Here is an 18243-nt window from a genome sequence, read left to right as displayed (position 1 = left end):
AAAACCTAAAATATAGATATCGAATGTCTTCCCCTTTATCCTGGGGTTTCAGGGTTCAACTGCGCAAAGAGGGAAAAGGCCCAGAAGACTAGAGTACAAAAGGAGTTTATATATTTATAAATGCCAAATAAATACCAGAGGTCACCCAACGCCCCCTCCCAGATAGGGCTGTCTCCCCTTGCCCGGGGCTTCTCGGATCTGAGACATCTTCGCCCCAAGCTACAGTCCAAGAGCAGCTGCCTGTTTGGGCTACCAGGGAACTGAGCGGGCATGATCTGTCCAGCCAAGACTCACTCCCTCTATTTGAGAGGCCCATACTGCCACAGGCCTGGGTCCCTGAACAGGGCCCTAAGGGGGCCAGACTCAGGGGGAGAAGGCGGTCATCTCGAGAGAGACCCGCTGCCACAACTCCTTGGTCTGTTTGCTGCGCTTGAGGTTCTGCAAGATGTCGTTGAACTGCATCATGCCCATGGGTGTCAGGCAGAAGGCGCTGCGAGCACTGCGGATCGCATTCACGAAGTCGTCGTAGTCGGCGGGGGTCAGGTGAATTAAGCGGTGGTGGATGTACTGGAGGACAAGGCACGTCAGCCTTAGTGCAAGCACAGACGCCAGCCCGTCCTCCCTCAGCCACAACTGCTGGGCACCCCACCCACTCCACACGTCCTAGGTTGTCACCTGCATGTATGCCTGCTGGCAGCGCTGCACCAGTTGGTGGAAGGTGGGGGCACGCAGGTGGTTGTGGGCATGAGCGGGGCTCAGCCACTGCAGTGTCTCCATGACGATCTCCTGCAGCACAAACGGGCTCAGCACCCCCTTGGCTGCCCCCACACAGAACTGGTGCACGTAGTTCACTCCTGGGGGGGCAGGGGGGAGGGGCATGAGACAGGGGTGACCCCTTCTGCTCTAGGGACCCAACTTTCATAACTCTCACATCTGACCTGGCAGAGAGCCTCCCTCCACCCCAGGAGCCGAGGCAGCCCCCCGCCCCTGCGCACGCGCACGCACACGTACCCGGACCAAGGCCTCAACTCTGAGCAAGAGCTAGGAAGGAGGTCTGGGATAGGAAGGTAGGGGAGTGGAGGGGGGCGGACAATGGTCCTGAGGAGAGAAGGTGTTACCCAGCTTTGCTGCCAGCCCCAGCAACCATTTGACATCATCAGTGTAGGGGGGGGAGCGGGAGAAGTTGTTCGGGTGATCGTTGTGTGCTCGGCGACCCAGCATCTCCAGTGCCAGCATTCCTGGGAGACAAGGGCGGGCACGTGATGGGGAGCTTCCTTACCCTCTACCACGAGCTCTTAGGAGTCCACTGCAGAGCCTCTGGCCCAGCCGTGGAGGGGGGGGAGTACAGGAGGAGTCTCCTCTCACCAACTCGGTAGGCAGCATGCAGGTGGTGCAGACTGTGTGGGTTGACGGGTTGACTGTGTGTCTCCTCGTCGGGCGGTGGGAAGCCCCCGCTCACTAGAGGGCTGGGCTGTGTAGTCAGAGCAGGCAGAGAGGCCCCCTGGATGGCTGGAAATGTGGATGCTGGGTGGACACTGCTCACTGAGGGTGGGACGAAAGCTATGTGAGATCTCAGTCCAAAGAGGGTGAGAGGTACCCTTCCTACCTCCCCTGTGAAGCAGACCTCCCTTCCATTCACCTGTGCCCTGCCCCCACAACTCACAGGCCACGCTGGTGGGCAGCGGGAGCCCTGGCTCTGTGTGGTAGGGGTGGACTGTGATGGGTGCCATGGAAGGGACAGGGAAAGACACAGCAGTGGCAGCAAGAGAGGGAGGAGTCACGGAGTAAGGGTACTGAGCCCCCAGGAATGCAGGGTGCACACCCTAGAGGCAGTGGAGAAGGAAGACAACACATCAGGTGAGGAGGCAGCTCTCCCCTTCATCCCACAAATGGATCCCTGCCTTGCTGCTTCTCCCAGGCTCCCAACACCACCCCCCTCAGAACTTCTGGATTTCCATGTACCCCCAGAGTACCCCCATCCCAACCCCCACAAACTCGCCTTCTCCCACATGTCCCATCCCCAGAACACTGGTCTCACCTGTGGGTATGCAGAGCCGGGCACTGGGAAGACGGCAGGCCTGGGCATATGAGGCATGGGGTGGGCTGGGTGAGCTGGATGAGTGAGGTACTGGGGGCTGCAGGGCAGGTGGGGCTGCAGAGCAGTGTAGGGGTGCAGGCCAGGAGAGTGACCATGCCCCAGTCCTGGACCTGGATATAAACTAGACCCCACTGAAATAACTGGAACCACTGTGGCTGCTGCTGTCACTGCTGCCGCCGCTGCCACTGTAACAGCTTCAGCCCCTGGGCCCCCCCTGCCCTCAGGCAGTCCCCGTCCAGCCTCCCCAGCTGCCCTGACCCCCCCGACACCACAGCTTGTAGCCCCTTCGCGTGCTGTGCATGAGCCACCTGCTGTTTGCTCATACAGCCAGAACCACTGGTGAGCAACCTCAAAGAGCACCTCGGGGTACACGCCCCCACCCTTAGCGGCCTCTTCCACTGCCATGCAGGCCTTCTCCAACATCAGGTTGTCCTGGAAGGGAGGAGCACAGAGTGTTAAACGGGGAAGGAAGTGAAGGAACTTTCCTGAGTTAGATGACATTCCTTTATCTCCCTAAAGGCCGGCTGATGCATGAGGGTGGGATCAGAGCAGTGAGTCTTTTGGAGCCACTGAATAAATACTTACAATGGAGTTAAGACCCCGGGTCAAGTTCCTAACTAATTCTAACCCACTGCTCCCATCCAAAGCTCATGATCTCTCTGAGCCCTAAGTTTCATCTTGATTCCGAAATCATACACCTCTACATCCTTACTTAGGAAACAGGAATAATCCTATTTCAGGATTATAAAGTTATAAGGATATAACAACTTGAAATAAAAGCATATTACAGGTTGAACATCTCTAATCCAAAAGTCCAAAGTGTTCCAAACTCCTATTTTAATACTTTTTTTTTTTTTTTGCTTGAATTCAGGGCCTGAACTTCTTGTTCAAGGCTAGAGCTCTACCACGTGCACCACACCACTTCCAACTTTTTTCTATATATGTGGTACCGAGAAATTGAACCCAGGTCTTCACGCATGCTAGGCAAGCACTCTACCACTAGGCCAAGCTCCCGGCACCTAGGACTTTTTTTTTTTTTTTAGTGTCTTGCTATGTGTCTTCCTGCCTTGGCCTCTTAAGTTCTGGGATGGTAAGCATAGACTAACATCTGACCAAAATAAAAAACTTTTTGAGCACTAACATGACATATGAAAATACCACAAAACTCAGTTTCAGGTATAAATTTATTTACATAAGTGAGTTGCTTGTCTAGCATGCACAAGGCACTGGGTACAATCCCTAATACCGCATAGAATAATTTTCAGATTAGCTTCAGGCTATGGGTATGTTATATATGAAATATAAATTGCATGCTAAGACTTAAGTCTCATCCCCAAAATACCTCTCTATGTGTGAACAAATATTCCAAAATCTGAATCTGAAACATTTCTGGTCTTAAGCATTAAGATACTCAATCTGTAATACATAAAACGTTACCATGAAAGGACAAGTTAAGACACACTGTAAACTCTAAGACATGGCCGTCAAGAACTGGGCCTTCAAACTGGGTTCAACAGAACATATACTACATCCCAGCTATTCGGGAGGCTGAGGCAGAAGGCACACCAGTTCAAGGACAGACTGGGCAACTTAGTGAGGCACTGTCTCAAAATAAACCAAGGAGCCGGGCCCTATAGTTTCCCCATGCCCAACCTCCCTACCCAAATACCTGCTCTTTGCACTGCACCAAGGCTCGCTGGATTTCATTGGGGTTCAACGCATGAGCATGAGGCAGGCAGCTTAGGGCCAACTCAGCTGCAGCCCTCACCATATTGGAGTCTCGTGCCCGTGATGCTCTATCAGCCAGGGAGGCGACCTCAGGGGGTGTCAGGTGCCCATCCCAGCATTCTACCAATATTGTAAGGGCCGCACTGCCAATCTCCATTGCCTGCCCTTTGAGGAAAGGAGAGAAGAGTGAAGTCATTTGGTGTGGGCACCATTGGGGCACATGGATGATTTCTATCTAATCAGTAATGCCACCAAAAACCCTTTCCTCCAGTTAGCCCCCTTCCCATAACCAAATCAGGACATTGGTTGTACCTGTAATCCAGGAAACATGTGAGGAATAGGTACGCGAGAGCCAGTTTGGAGAAACAAAATTGTGTAGGCCAAGGGCATAAAGCCCAATCTCGAAGGCGCAAAGGTGCAGGTTGCGGTGAGGACCCTGGTGGCCCCCTGAGGAAGATGGATGTGTGAAAATGGAAGTGCTGCTGTTGCCCCCTGCCTTGATCAGCACTGTCTTCGCCAGCTCGAAATAGAAGTGTGCAGCCGCCTCTGATGGCTGATTGGGTACATGGGGGGCGTGACTCTCGGGGCGGCGGCCCTTGTACCTGACGGGGCAATGGGGTAGGGACAGGTTTGTGATTTCTTTCTAGGTAGGTTGGGAGAGACAGGGGAGGCACTGGGATCAGTGGCTGCTAACACGAGGGCTGTGGATCTGAGGGCAGGCTGGACAGGAGAGAGGTGTTTCTTCCCACTGACCTGCCCACTTCCACTGTCTTTGCTCGGGCCCCTCCACTGGCACTGGCTCGGCGACTTCCACTGGAAGATGAGGAACCCAACGAGTCTGATGAGGAGCTGCTGATGCTGTCACTGTCTAGTGCTCGACCCCAAGAAGTGGGGGGCCAGCCACCTCGCAGTGGTCTTCGGCTTAAGGTGGGGGAGCTATCCGATGTTGTTTCGGGGGCACTGCTGTCAATGCTGGCCATACCTGAGTCCCCCAAAACAAAATCAGTCTCAAGTGTTCCTGAAATCACACCTCAAACCATGGGAATATCCTTCCTCCCTCACCTGTGTGCTTCTTTTTGGGCCTCCCTGGAGATCCCCAGCCCCGTCCATTGTAGCCTCCACGACTGCCAAGTGCCAGGCGACTGGGAACCTTCCCCTCCGGCCTTGGGGTCAAGGCTGCCTCAGGTGGGATACCATCACAGGGGGAATGTGGGGAGCTTTCTAAGTGACAGAAGAGGACACTGAGATGAGCCCAGGAAAGGGTACCCAACACGGGTCCTACCACGCATCCCCCTGCCCAGTGCCCCCACCTCACCAGGCACATTCTTCTCTGTGAACCCCTCAGTGGGGCCTGGCCCAGCCCCTGCCACGTTCCCTGGCTGAGCAGGCCCTGTAGAGCCTGAGGTCAGTGGCTGCAGAGCCCCTGGAGCAGACGGGGCCCCGTGCTTAGAAGGAGACCTCTGGTTGGCTGTGGCCGGGCGGCTGGATGAGTAGAATGAACTCAGTGTCTGTGGCTTATGTGTCTGGCTCTCTCGGTCCAAGAGTTTATCTAAGATCTGAAGGAGAGAGAAGCAGTGACAAGATGTCCTCTGTCCTGACTTCCATGATCTTTCTCCTTGAAGCAGCCTAATGCTACCTCCTCAGAAAGCTTTCCCCAGTTAGAACTACAGGATAACCTCCCAGCTTACATGTCTCGGTATCCTCCGTTAACACTTACCTCAAGACTGAATATACTGATATTCAATAAACATTGAAATAAATGAATGAATGACTTTATGCTCTCTGCTTCTCTTCTTCCACCTCATGCCCAAGCACACCTATAAGAACCATTGGTCTCTTGTTCTTTATGAGAAGTCCCCAAGATACCTCCTATGGGCAGAATAGTACTTTTCTCATTGTACTGGAAACTTCGGAGAAAGGTGGTGACATTTGCTGGCTCTGTATGTGACAAAAGCCCAGTACCTCAGTCCCTTACCTTCTTGAGCTTGGCCTGGTCATCCTTGTAAGTGATCATAAGCACCAGTGCCAGTTCACCCTTCTCCCGACGTGTGCCTTCACACAGGAGGGGATGTTCTGCCTCACTCACTGTTGTCTTCATGCCTGTGAGGTGAACACGTGGGAGTCACGACTAACCAAACTCCCAAGATAGCGAGAGCAAGACAGGTCAGGGCCAGCTACCAGAATGTGAGGTAAGAATTCCCAACCTAAGTTCCATCTGCTTCTCAAGGGCTTAAACATGCTCCGCTCAACTTTAGGGAAGCAGAGTTTCTCACTCACATGAGAACTTGATGATGAGCTGAGTGTTTATGGGGTGTGTATGGAAGAGCCTTATGATTACTGGCTGGCTGATACTCTAGCCACATCGTTAGCCCTAGCGAACCATTCTGCCTGTGCTGGTTCCAAACCTTGAACCTCCAAATCTGTTTTCTGAGTAGCTAGGATTACAGATGTGATCCACTGGTGCCAGGCTTATTTTTAATTTTTCAATAGACTGGATTTACGTTGTCCAAGCTGGCCTCAGACTCACAGCCTCAAGGAATCTTCCTTCTCAGCATCCTGAGCAGTAATGACATATATCATTACACCTGGCTATAGCCGAGTCTTTATTCATGGTGTTGCCCTACCCAGAACTTACCAATCTTTCTAAACTATATCTCGTATAATATCACCTCTTTGAGACATTTCCCTAAATTTTTGTTTTGCTGCTCTTATATATCTGCATTTGTTTTCAAAGGCCTTTCAACCATTTTAGGGTTTCTTTTTTCCCAGTTCTGGGGCTTAAACTCAGGGCCTAGGCACTGTCCTTGGACACTTTTGCTCAAGGCTAGCACTCTGCCAATTGAGCCACAGCACCACTTCTGGCTTTCTCTGTGTATGTGGTTCCAGGGAATTGAACCCAGGGCTTTGTGCATGCTAGGTGAACATGCTACAACTAGGCCACACTCCTGACCCCTGCATTTGTTTGTTTATGCCAGTCTTGGGGCTTGAACTCAGGGCCTGAGCACTGTCCCTAAGCTTCTTCACTCATGGAGAATACTCCATCACATTGAGCCACAGTTCCACTTCTGATTTTCTGGTAGTTAATTGGAGGTAAGATTCTCACAGCCTGGGCTGGCTTTTAACTGTGATCCTCAGATCTCAACCTCCTAAGTAGCTAAGATTACAGATGTGAGCCATCAGGCATCCATCTTATTCCTGATTATCTTATGGGCAAAGTTAGCTTACATATCGTAGTGACTTCCTTTTTTTTTTTTTGGCCAGTCCTGGGCTTGAGCTCAGGGCCTGAGCACTGTCCTTGGACTTTATCAAGGCTAGAGCTCCACCACTTGAGCCTCAGCACCATTTCTGGCTTTTTTTTTCTATGTATGTGGTACTGAGGAATCGAACCTGGGTTTTTGTGCATGCTAGACAACCACTAGGCCAAACTCCCAGCTCTGATTCCCATTCTTAACCCTTGGGAACAGGATCCAAGTCTCCTGTCCCTCAAAACTTGGATTAATCTTAAGCTGGTAGACATGCTCAAGACACTGCCTGACTTACCCAAGGCAGCAACTGCTGCTTCAAATCCCAGCTCCTCATCTCCAGGCATCTCATTGTTCCAATTTCGACTTGGGGGCCGGGAACCAGTGAGAGAAACCACTAGGTGAAAGGTAGAATAAGTCAGGCAGACAGAAGGAGCCCAGGGGAAAGTGCAAGAAAACCCAAGACTCTCATCATTCCAAACCTATCCATGAAGCTGCCTGATGGGCTCATCTTAAAAACGATTCAGACAATCCGGGGACTCTTGGGTTTCTCTTGGGGAAAGCTACCCCTGCCACATACTACTCCCAGTACCCCAATCACGGTAGGGATGGGCACCACACCTGGAGCACAGAGAACATCAAAGATGAAGCTGGCCAACACGAGGGGCAACACAGGCCGATAGTCACAGAGGGTACCCTCCCGGAGCTCCTCCGCTCGGCACCGCATGGTACTCATCTCACTGGGACCCAGAGGGATCTTCTTGAGGAGGGCGGCCACCTCAGACACCTGGTATGCCAGCTTCACCTGAGGGCAAGGACGGAGCTCAGACCTCCTATACGTCAACAGAGGCTCAAGGGTCGCCTTGACTATTAAAGAACCGGGCACAGATGGAACCACTGACCTCTAAGGCCTTGGTAGACGCTGGGGGTCGCTGTAGCTCCAAGGCAAACATGCCAACTCGGAAAGCCAGGTTGTGGTGCTCGGGGCGCTCACTTAGCACTGTCAACAGGAAGGCTGCCTTGGTGAGGGTGTTGGTAGCTACCCAGGTCTGACGGCTTGTGGATACCTTGTTCTTCTTGCCCTAGAGAGAGAAGTGCAAGGAAGCAAGCAAATGAGTCTGATTCACCTCTGTGATGGTAGAGGGAGACTCTCACTTGGGGCAGCATGGAGGAGCAGGGGTGCGTGGTGGCCAGAAGATAGAAGAAGGAGGTCTCTCTCACCTTGGCAGGGGGCGGCTCTACCTTGAGGTCGGGTGGGTTGGCTAGCAGGTCCTGGGCAAGCTCCACAGTGAGGCGGGAGGCCTCACTGCTATAGCCATGTGCATGCAGGGCTTCAGCACAAGCAAATAACACCTGGAGAGAGGACATGGACCACGGGGCTTAAAGACCCAACTTGCATGGGCAGAACCCCATGCTCATTACGTAGCACATACTCCTTAAGTGATTGTTATAAGCTGGGCCCTGTGCCGTTCCTGGGTATTCCACAGGGGCTAAGGGGATGAACACACAAGCTACTGTGAAGGAAGCAAGTAGGGCTGGGGGCAGAGGAGGAATACTCCCACAAGATGTGGTCCTTAAAGTCTCTAAGACTCAGAGAAGGGACAGGAGTTAACCAGGCAGGTGAGAGGGGAGAACACTCTAGTCAGAAAGGCCATATAAAATACAGAGCAGGAGGAATACAGAAGACTCTAGGAGTGAGCCACCTACATGGAGGATGAGGAATGGATGAGCCAGACAAAGCTACAGAGACCAGAAAAGACCGAACAGAAAGCAGCCTCACCCATCATGTTGAGGACTTGCATTTTTATTCTAAGGACAATGGAATCCACTGAAAAGTCTTGTGCATCAGTGGCACAACCTACAATTTCCACAACCAATGTGGAATCGGGAAGAGAATCAAGGCGGGTGCCCAGGTCAGTGAAGATGTCGCTATGGGATTCGGTCATTTCCAACTAAGGCCAGAGGGCCTCTCCCAGCAGAGGCTGAATAACACCCGCTCCACCCTCCCTTCCTCAGTCCCCTCACCTCCATGCGGCTCTCCTGTTCCAATGGCTTCAGCCCAGCAAATAGGTCATGTTCTTCCCCAGCCCCGCACTCCGCCTTTTCCTCCTCGCCTCCAGCCCCATCCTGGGCGTTCAGGTAATATGCCTGGTAATCGTCATCCTCCTCTCCCACTGCAGGGGAGGCCTCCTTGGTTTTGGGGAGTACACTGCTACTTTCGTCCGTGGAAGGGAGGTCATCTCGAGCACATACTCCTCCAGGTAGGAGGCGAGGGGGTGCGTCAGAGGCTGTGGGAGGCTCAGGCCCTTCTGAGAAATACACACCAGCATCTTCTTCATATGTATCTGGAGGCTCAGGGAGGAAGGTAGAAGGGCCTCGGGAGCCACCAGAGGGAGGACAAGGTGGAGGGCTCTCCGGGAATCCACCAAATGTGCTGGCCTCTGCACCCAGGGCCAAGCTGCTGTCGTCTAGGCTCATCTCTGCCAGATCTGGCTCCAGAGAGCTGTCTTCACTGCTCAGCCGTCGCTTGCTCCCGTTGCCCGCTGAACTCTTGCTCCCACTGCCAGCCCCACCCAGGACTTTGGCTTTGCCCCCACTTGGACCCATCTTATGCAAAGCCTTCTCTCCCCCTTCAGCAGAGAGGCGGCGGGGCCCTCGCTGTGACGAGACCCCCTCACCCAATCCCTTGCGTTTGGCCCCAGGCTCTTTGGGCCGCACAGCTGGGTCTGTAGGAAGAGGTCGGGGCCGATCCCGGGATTCTTCCAGGCCTCCAGAACGGGAGGCTCCTGGCCGAGGTGGCAGGGCCCGGGCCCAACACAGGGCTAACTTCCGGTCAGTGCCACTGTAGGTGACACCAGGAAGTGGGTAGGCCTCTTCCCAGTTAAAGTAACAGGCCTCCACTGCTGGCCGGAAGCCAGGAAAGAGCCTCTCCAAGGTCTTCTTGTGCTGCCCTCGCTTTACGTTTTCAATCACCTTTAGCTGCCACTGGCGCAGCTGCGCACACAGTTCCCGCCGGCTGTGGGAAAAGAAGGTAGGAAGCTGTTCAGGGGACAAGCCAGCAGTCTGCACTGCTAGGGAAAAGGAGGGCAGGGAGTAGGGGTACTCCACCAAGAAGGCATAGAGAAAGGACATGAAGTTGCACTTCCTGAGCTAGATATATAGACATCAGTGCAATAGGCATCAGAGGAACTTTGAGAAACTGATGTTACTTAGGAAAGGAAAAAGCCACTCAGAAACAGGACTCTTAAGTCCCTGGTCACTAACCCGTCCCCCAATCCCAGTGCTCCGAATGTAGTATTATACTGGAGCTTGATTTGCTCTGGGCTGGTCCCATCAGTACTCCATAGAGTCTGGGGAAGACTTACCGCTGGGGGCTGAGAGCAGGATCTAGCACAGCCAGCCTCCACAGTGTGACCATCTCGTCACACATGCTTGCACACGCGTGGGCTGCCACCTCTGACTGACCATTGCTACGGCCCGTGTGCCCGCTGGCGCTGCTATGTGAGGCCGAGGTGCGCACACTGTACCACCAACCTGTAATCTAGAAACACAGGGTGGTGGACTGAAGCTGCTAGCTCAGAAAGAGCATTTCTCCCCCACCTCATTGTTGCAGTAAGAATGGGAGGGAAGAACGAGGGGAGGGAGGGAAGAAGCCACTGTGAAGCTTCCTACCCAACTTAAGAGAAATACCTGTTCATAGGTGAGGCACTGATCAGTGAGGATTTCCAACAAGGGGGCAGCATTGCTGTCCCGCCGCTTGAACATCTCTCGCACAATGCTAAGTAGGTTCCAGACGCCTTCTGGCTCTCTGCCCCGGAGAGGGCGCAGCAGACATGCCCATTCCGCAGCAGCTGGAGGCTCCGTGGAAGACAGATACATGGAGTTCACATCACTGTGAAAGGAGTGGAACAGAAGATGGGGCTGAATGCACAGGTGAAAGCGCAACAGGGCTTTCGTCCAAAGGAAGCGCTGTCTCAAAATAGAGTAAAGGGCAAAGGATGGCCATGAAAAAACATCTTTTTTTTTGTATGTTCTAGTCCTAGGGCTTGAACTCAGGGCCTGATGTCCAAGGCTCCTCTACCACTTGAACCATAGCTCCACTTACAGCTTTTTTGGTAGCTAAGTGGAAATAAGTCTCACAGCCTTTCCTGAATGGGCTAGCTTTGAGCCATGATCCTCAGACCTCATCCTCTTCAGTAGCTAGGATTAAAGGCATGAGCCACTGGTCCCCAATTACTACAAGAATTCTTAATCCTTCCCTGCCTCAATTTCCTGATCTGTCAAAGAAGAAAAAGGACTCTTGCTCTAGTTAGATAAGAACACAACACTCTGACAATGCAAGATTACCCTTTTGACATTTGTGTGCCAGGTACCATGCCAGTTCTGGAAAGAGAAGGTGGAGGATCAAGGCATTAATAGAACAAAGGATATGCCAGCAGCACAAGAATGGTCTTCCTCCACCACAGACTTGGGATATGAAGATGGAACTCACCTGAAGACCACAGGGGAAGGGCCACAGAACTTGTGTAGTGTCTTCTTGATGTTGTCAGTGAGTGTGGACTCATCCAAATACCAAGTGCTCTGGTCTGAAGCTGAGGGCCCTGCTGTGGGGTCTAGGAAATGACAGGTAGTCAATCACCTATTGCATGGGGTCCAGATTTATCTGCCACTACATTAGGAAGCTTTTAGTCCCCCAGCATGCTGTCTACCTACTGCCCTTCTCACACACTCACCTGGGGCTCCACACACCGTATTGATGGCTGTTGATTGAGAGGACAGAAGTTCATCCAGGAGACGCTGGGCTGTAGGGAGGATCTAGGGAGAAAGGGGCCAAGGCAGAGAGAGCAGAACACAAATCAATCCAAGAGGCCTTGGCCTAATAGGATGGCTGATGTGCAATCCTAAGACAAAAGAGTCAGGGGTGTGCCAAGCTCACTCACCTGCTGAGGGAGCTCACTGATCAGATACTGAGCAAACTTCTGCAGCTGGTCCCGCTGCAATCGAGACAGGGACTCTGAAACTGGGGCGCGCAGACAGACCGCAGAAGCCTGAAAGGAAGACAGAAAGAAAACCATCTGAGAAAAGGCCTTCTGAAGCTGGAGCTAGGAACAGATAGGCAGAGTAGGGGAGGCAAAGGGGCTCACGTTATGGCCAGGCATGCAGCAGAGAAGGGGGGGATGGAGCGTAGGATAGGGCCAGAATAAATTGGGAGGGCCTCACGTTGTGGATGCGGAAGAGACAGAGTGCCACGACATGGGTGCACCATTTGGCCCCAGCCCCACAGGTACAGCTGCAGGAAGTAACCCGACAGCGGTCAAACATCACAGCCACGTTGTAGGCCCCTTTGGGAGGGACCATCTGAGGTGGCACCACTGTAGCACTCAGGTGGAACCCTGGGGAAAAATATGGGTATGGTCAAGAAAGAGCCAACAAGACCTGCCCTCAGTTCTTCCTGGCTTGGTAGTTATTCAACAACCTGCTCCACCTTCTTGCAATGGCCTTTAATTTATAACACAGGTGATGGGAGGCACAAGGCTGCCACAGGGCATGATGGGATCCTTACCTATTTGCAGCGGGTCCTTCACAGCTCTCATGCGAAACAGCTGATCTCCTCGCTGGAACTCATCTGCACTGCCATTGGCCAGACATGAATACAACCTGGGGGCAAAAAGAAAGCATGGCAACAAACTAACAAATAATCTTTCACCCTTGTCGGGGACCACAATGTCCTAGACACATTCTCTCCCACTATCACTGCTTTTTGGGGGAAATCCCGGGTCCTCCTTCCTTCTCTTATCTTCCCCACAGCACAGCCTCATATACAATATCTCCTTTGTTCTACAGAAATCCCAGCAGCCAGTGTGGGACCTCACTCCCACCCAGCAGTCCTCTGGTCTCACCGAATGTCCTCTTCATTCTCAGGGAAGCTCCAAAAAGCAATTCGGAGCTGAAGCTGCTCAGGCACTGGAGGGTAAACTTTCTCCACCACTTCAAATGGAATATGAAATGCCACCTGCTTTGCTGACAGCTCCACCAATGGGATCACCAGTCCATCTTGGGAAACAAAAGTTAGGAGTGGAAGAAAATAGGGGGAAATGAAAAAGGCCATAAACGTCAGTGCCATTATTCTAGGCCCCCCCTTCATTATGAATAAAGAAATGAGGGCCAGGAATGTGGCCTAGTGGTAGTGCTCGCGAAGCCCTAGGTTCAATTCCCCAGTACCACATACTCAGAAAAGGCAGGGAATGGTGCTATAGCTCAAGTGGCAGAGCACTAGTCTTGAGCAAAAGTGTCCAAGGACAGTGCCAGGCCCTGAGTTTAAGCCTCAGGACTGGCAAAGGGAGGGAAGGAAGGGAGGGAAGAAAATATATCCCAGGGCCTTCATATGAGGTTACACGAACCCTTAAAAATCTTTTCTAGGGAAAGAGAGATGGGTAGTTCACACCCCACAGACTGCTACTATAGCCCACTAACACAAGATACCAGGGAGATTCTAGGAAACTCCTGGCCAGAGAGTTGTGTTCCTCTATCTAGCAAGTAACCTGTCCATAGGACACACTATCAAACTTCCCACATTCTCCCAGCCCTTTGGATTCAGATGACTTTGTTGCTATCTTTCCCCTCTGGCTTTCATCTTTCTGACTGCCTTTTCACCACCCCCCTTTTCTCTACATGGCTTCAGGCCCCCATCTAAGGAGGAAAGCTAGGCCAGAGTAAAAAAAAAAAAAAAAGCTAGGCTAGTTCATTAGGAACCTCAAAAAGAAGCTCAAAAGAGTTAAACAGAGACCTCTGGCAACACCTAAATGCTGACTTCCCATAATGGAAACTCTCAGGGGAAGACAGCTGTCCCAGAGGATGGGACTTAGCTGCTGCTCCTGACATCACCTGGAGTAGGAATGTAGTAAGCACTCAAGAAGACTTTCCATGGTTTTACTCAAAATAAAATAATAACGTAAGACTGAATGTATCATCAAATGGGCGGCTTAGAAGACTACTCAGCAAATCCTAACTGAAAAGAACCTTAAAAAAAAGTTAGAGCCTTTATTTCGAAAGTAAACAACTCAAGGAAGCTCTGAAAAGCTAGGGTAGAAATGACATGAAAATGACAGGCCTAAATCTATCCAGGAAAGGATCAATATATTGACAATCGTCATCACCCTGACTTCAATTACTTTCCTCAAAATGAAGGAGCTCGAAGCCCTAAGACCACCCATATATACAAATATGAAAGAAGCAAGAAAACCACAGACTACACTAAGTGGAAGTTATGATTGGGGTGTGTGTGTGTGTGTGTGTGTGTGTGTGTGTACAACTTCTGTTCTCTCTCCAAATAAGGCTGAATATCACCACTTCTACTACTAGAAAGTGACACAAATTTTTCTTCATATCAAAGGGGCACCAGAAATCTCTGCAGAGCAATTTGGAAAACAGGACTCTTGGGAAATAATCTGAATAGAATCAAACTCAATCCTTCAACTGCTGAAGGAAGCCTATTTCACTGAGGCCCAGGGCAAAAACTGCCATGTGCAAGGCTGGGAAAAAGATGTGGTGGGGTCCCAAGCCTGAGGAGCTCTATATACTCTCCTTATACTCTCCTTTCCGTTCCCTTCAACAAAGCAAATTCTTCACAGTACGAATCTGTTATTTCAGTGTAAGCCCAAGAATAAAAGAAACTCACAGAAAAAAAAAATAAAACAAAACAACAACAAAAGAGGAAGAGGAGGAGGACGACGACGACGACCACGACCACGACGAGAATACTTTAGGAAAGCCCACTCTTGCTCACGCTTCAAATAGGGAAAGCTAGAACTCCTAGAACTCCCAGTCTCGGCAAACCTCGAAGCTAACCCTGTGAGTTATAGATTCTCTTCGCACAGGCCAGTTCACTTCCTTTGGTGGGATCCATTCTTGGTGCAGCCTGGGTCAGAAGTCAACACCCAGCTGCAACAAGCTCCCAATCCATTTTGCAACGGAGTGACGCACCTCGAGCGGTCACTTCACAATTTGCCCCCTAACCACATTCTCTTCTGTCTACTTTCAGGTTTGTCGAAGTCTCAACCCGGAGGTAGAGAACCGATTCTTCTCTTACTTTGTCTCTAAGGCAGAGAGGAACGGCAAAGAGATCTTTCTGTTCAAACTCAGGATTTCCTTGCCACGACGCACACAAAACATATATCACATAACCCCGCACGCACGCGCGCGCGCATGCATGCGCACACACACACACACGCACACACACGCACACACACACACACTGTGAAGAAGCCAGCCCATCCAGATAAAGTCAGAAAAACGAGCCCTGAATCCGTTCAAGAGTAGGACAGCTCCCCGTCGGAATCCGTTCAAGATCGGGACAGCTCCCGGCCCCGGACAGCTCCCGGACGAGGCCCGAGCGGGGCCCGCGCTCCCCTCCTCCGCGCCGCCCCCCTCACCTCGCATTCGGCCGCCGCCGCCGCCGCCACCGCCGCCGCCGCCGCCGCCGCCAGTGGGGGAGTTGGGCCCCGCGGACTGTTTGCGCCATCCCCGCCAGTTCTGGCAAAGGCTCTCGGCCTCCGAGATGAAGGAACAGAGTGAATCCTCCTCAAAGCGATCGGAATCCTCGAACGAGAAACGGTCTCCGTCCTCCCACTCGGCGAACATCAGCTCCATGGGGCCCGCACCCCCCGGGGCTGGGTCCCCCCCCGCGGGCCCGGGGCCTGGGCCGCCGGCCGGGGACTGAGGGGAGGCCCGGGGCCTGAGGGGCGAGCCGGGGCTGGGGGTGGCCGGAGCGCTCAGGGCGGCCGTGCCGGGAGAGGATCTCGGGCCTGGGAGAGAGACGGGACCAAGCCTCGCCCAACAGCGAGGTGCGAACGGAGATCGTAGCCGGTCCTCGAGACTCCGGGCCCGGACGTAGCGCTGGACGGCCGGGGCCTCTTAGCGGCTGCGGCGCCGCCTCCCCCATCAGCTGATCTGAACTTCCGGCCGCGCCGGCCATCACCACTTCCGCCCTCGCGCGTTGCTGAACTGGATGAGGTACGGGCGCGGGCAGGGGACATGTTTGTTTATGCGGCATTTTGTGCTGTCTTCTCGAGCCCACCATCAGACACCCTAACAAGCATCCAGCTCCGGTAAAGGAAACAACTAGAGATGTCACCAGTAGCTCGGTGTTCATAACGTCCTCTTACGGATAAACAGCTGTGATGCATTTCGGGAGTTGTAGGCTGACAGGAGACGGCACCGGAACCACTGGGTCGAGTTATTGTGCTGACTCGGGATAGGCCCTACGTCCGCATCGCCTTGTGGGATTTGTAGTCCACAAGCCGGCTTTATCTAGACGATAACTGGGGAAACACCAGGAAAGGCTTTTGAGTTCAGAAAATGGTTGTTCTTTTTGTTAGTAAGGCCTTTGAACATAGTGAAATGCTTACCTATTTTTGTGTGTTATATACTCTTTTAACAGAATGAAAGTACCTAGACCCGTCCATTGTTCATAAATGCACAACAATTATAAAGAAACCAGGCCGGGAGTTTGGCCTAGTGATTGAGTGCTTGCCTAGCATGCACGAAGACCCGAATTCTATTTCGTGGTGCCACATCCATAGAAAAAAGCGGGAAGTGGTGCTGAGGCTCAAATGGTAGAGCTCTAGCCTTGAGAAAATCCAAGGCCAGTACTCAGGCCCTGAGCTCAAGCCAAGGACTGTCAAAAAAAAAAAAAAAAAGAAGTTATATGGCCATATAATGTTAACAAAACAAATTTGTAACACTGTAATGCTTCTTGATACATTAGATGGTACGAAATGGGTGTATAGTTCATTAGTGGAACACATGCAAAAGTTATAAATACTGGGTCTGAAGTGTGGGGTAGTGGTAGTGTGCTTGCCTAGCATGCACCAAGTCCTGGGTTCCATTCCTTAGTACTGCATACACAGATAAAGCCGGAAGTAGTACTTGGATAAAGTGGTAGAGTCCTCGCCTGAGCACAAAACGCTCAAGGACAGTGTTCAGGCCCTGAGTTCAAGCCCCCAGGACTGGCAAAACAAACAAAAAACAAGTGTTGTAAATACTATAACTGAAGATAATGATGAATAAAACTCATATTTTGAGATCTTTATAACCATAATTGGGGCTGCAAATATAGCTCCACAGTAAGAGTGTCTGGTCTGTTAAGGATGTACAAGGCCCTTGGTTCAATCTCTAGCATTTAAAAAGAAGAAGAAGAAGAAAAAAAAAAAGCCTGTTAGCTACTCAGGAAGCTGAGATCTGAGGATTAAGGTTCAAAGCCAGGTCCAGCACAAAAGACTCTTAACCTCTAGAAAATGGGAAGTGGAGCTTGGCTCAAGGGTAGGGCAGTAGCTTTGAGCTGAAGAGCTCAGGGACAATGTCCAGGCCCAGGGTAGAGTGGCAGCCTTGAGCAGAAGAAGAGCTCAGGGACAGCACCCAGGCCAAGTTCAAGCCCCGTGACCACCCCCCCCCCAAAAAAAAGCCAAGGGCTGGTGGCTCTGTAATCCTAGATACTCAGGAGACTGAGATCTGTGGATCAATTTAAAACCAGCTAGAAATGGATCTGTGGCTGAAGTGGTAGAGCACTAGCTTTGAGCAGAAGAGCTCAGTGTCAGTGTTCAGGCTTTGCATTCAAGCCTCCAGACTGGCAAAAAAAAAAAAAAAAAAACTGTGGAGGTAATTACCTGTGGATCAGGAAGAACTCCTCTTTACCTTAATAATTATCCCACTAATGCATTAAAAAAGACTAATCTCTATGAGCCACTTTTGATGGAAGAAGTACTGTTTTATGCCTGAAGGCAGAGTAGACATAACGAATTATGTAGTGGACCATCTTATCAGGGGATCAGACAAAGGAGCAGAAAACTTCAGAAATGTGAGCAGACTACTCAGTTAATCACCAAACAAATCTCTGTTTCACCACTTGGGAGTCTAGGGGAGAAGCTAGTGTAATACTTAAATGATAAAACAGTTCTAAAAATTACTTCCAGGTAGAGTTAGAAAATGACTACCAGAGCTTTAGAGGTTTTTGTTATTTTTTGCCAGTTTTGGGGCTTAAACTCAGGACCTGGGCACTCTCCCTGAGCTTCTTTTGCTCAAGGCTACCACATAGGCACAAGAGCCAGAGCACCACTTCTGGCCTTTTCTGTTTATGTAGTACTGAGGAATTGAAATCAGGGCTTCATGCATACTAGG

The 18243-nt window shown here is 51.5% G+C and overlaps 1 protein-coding gene across 4 annotated transcripts; it reads right to left on the bottom strand.

Moving 5' to 3' along the window:
- Positions 1-89: 89 nt before the first annotated feature.
- Positions 90-16210, bottom strand: Zswim8 (zinc finger SWIM-type containing 8). Of its 4 annotated transcripts, none has more exons than XM_090346570.1 (26): positions 15501-16210; positions 12969-13122; positions 12632-12726; positions 12289-12461; positions 12009-12116; positions 11802-11883; positions 11561-11681; positions 10759-10960; positions 10434-10609; positions 9094-10084; positions 8290-8421; positions 7971-8150; positions 7690-7873; positions 7367-7465; positions 5802-5926; positions 5142-5382; positions 4889-5047; positions 4580-4808; positions 4139-4428; positions 3768-3991; positions 2039-2530; positions 1640-1823; positions 1366-1542; positions 1119-1238; positions 676-786; positions 90-567 (listed from the first exon to the last, which is right to left on the bottom strand). In XM_090346570.1, the coding sequence occupies exons 1-26, from the start codon at positions 15715-15717 to the stop codon at positions 107-109; spliced, it is 5727 nt and encodes a 1908-aa protein (XP_090202696.1). In that variant the 5' UTR covers positions 15718-16210; the 3' UTR covers positions 90-106. The 4 variants fall into 4 exon arrangements, with proteins under 4 accessions (XP_090202696.1, XP_090202697.1, XP_090202698.1 ...); XM_090346571.1 differs by having other exon boundaries at positions 1664-1823; positions 15501-16209; XM_090346572.1 differs by having other exon boundaries at positions 271-567; positions 676-854; positions 15501-16209.
- Between the last annotated feature and the right edge of the window lie 2033 nt (positions 16211-18243).

This window comes from Megascapheus bottae, chromosome 15, assembly GCF_031878675.1.
Source record: "Megascapheus bottae isolate mThoBot1 chromosome 15, mThoBot2.hap1, whole genome shotgun sequence".
Taxonomy (NCBI): Eukaryota; Metazoa; Chordata; class Mammalia; order Rodentia; family Geomyidae; genus Megascapheus; species Megascapheus bottae.
The sequence above is the reverse complement of the archived record's forward strand: the minus strand, read 5'-3'. Positions and strand labels throughout refer to the sequence as shown.

Coding starts and splice junctions, on each gene's coding strand:
- Zswim8 (XM_090346570.1), bottom strand. CDS start 15,717: ATGGAGCTGATGTTCGCCGAGTGGGAGGACGGAGACCGTTTCTCGTTC. Junction 8,422..9,093: donor AACAGGAGAGCCGCATGGAG/GTGAGGGGACTG, acceptor TCCTCTCTCCAG/GTGTTATTTGCTTGTGCTGA. Junction 1,239..1,365: donor GCATGCTGCCTACCGAGTTG/GTGAGAGGAGAC, acceptor CTTGTCTCCCAG/GAATGCTGGCACTGGAGATG.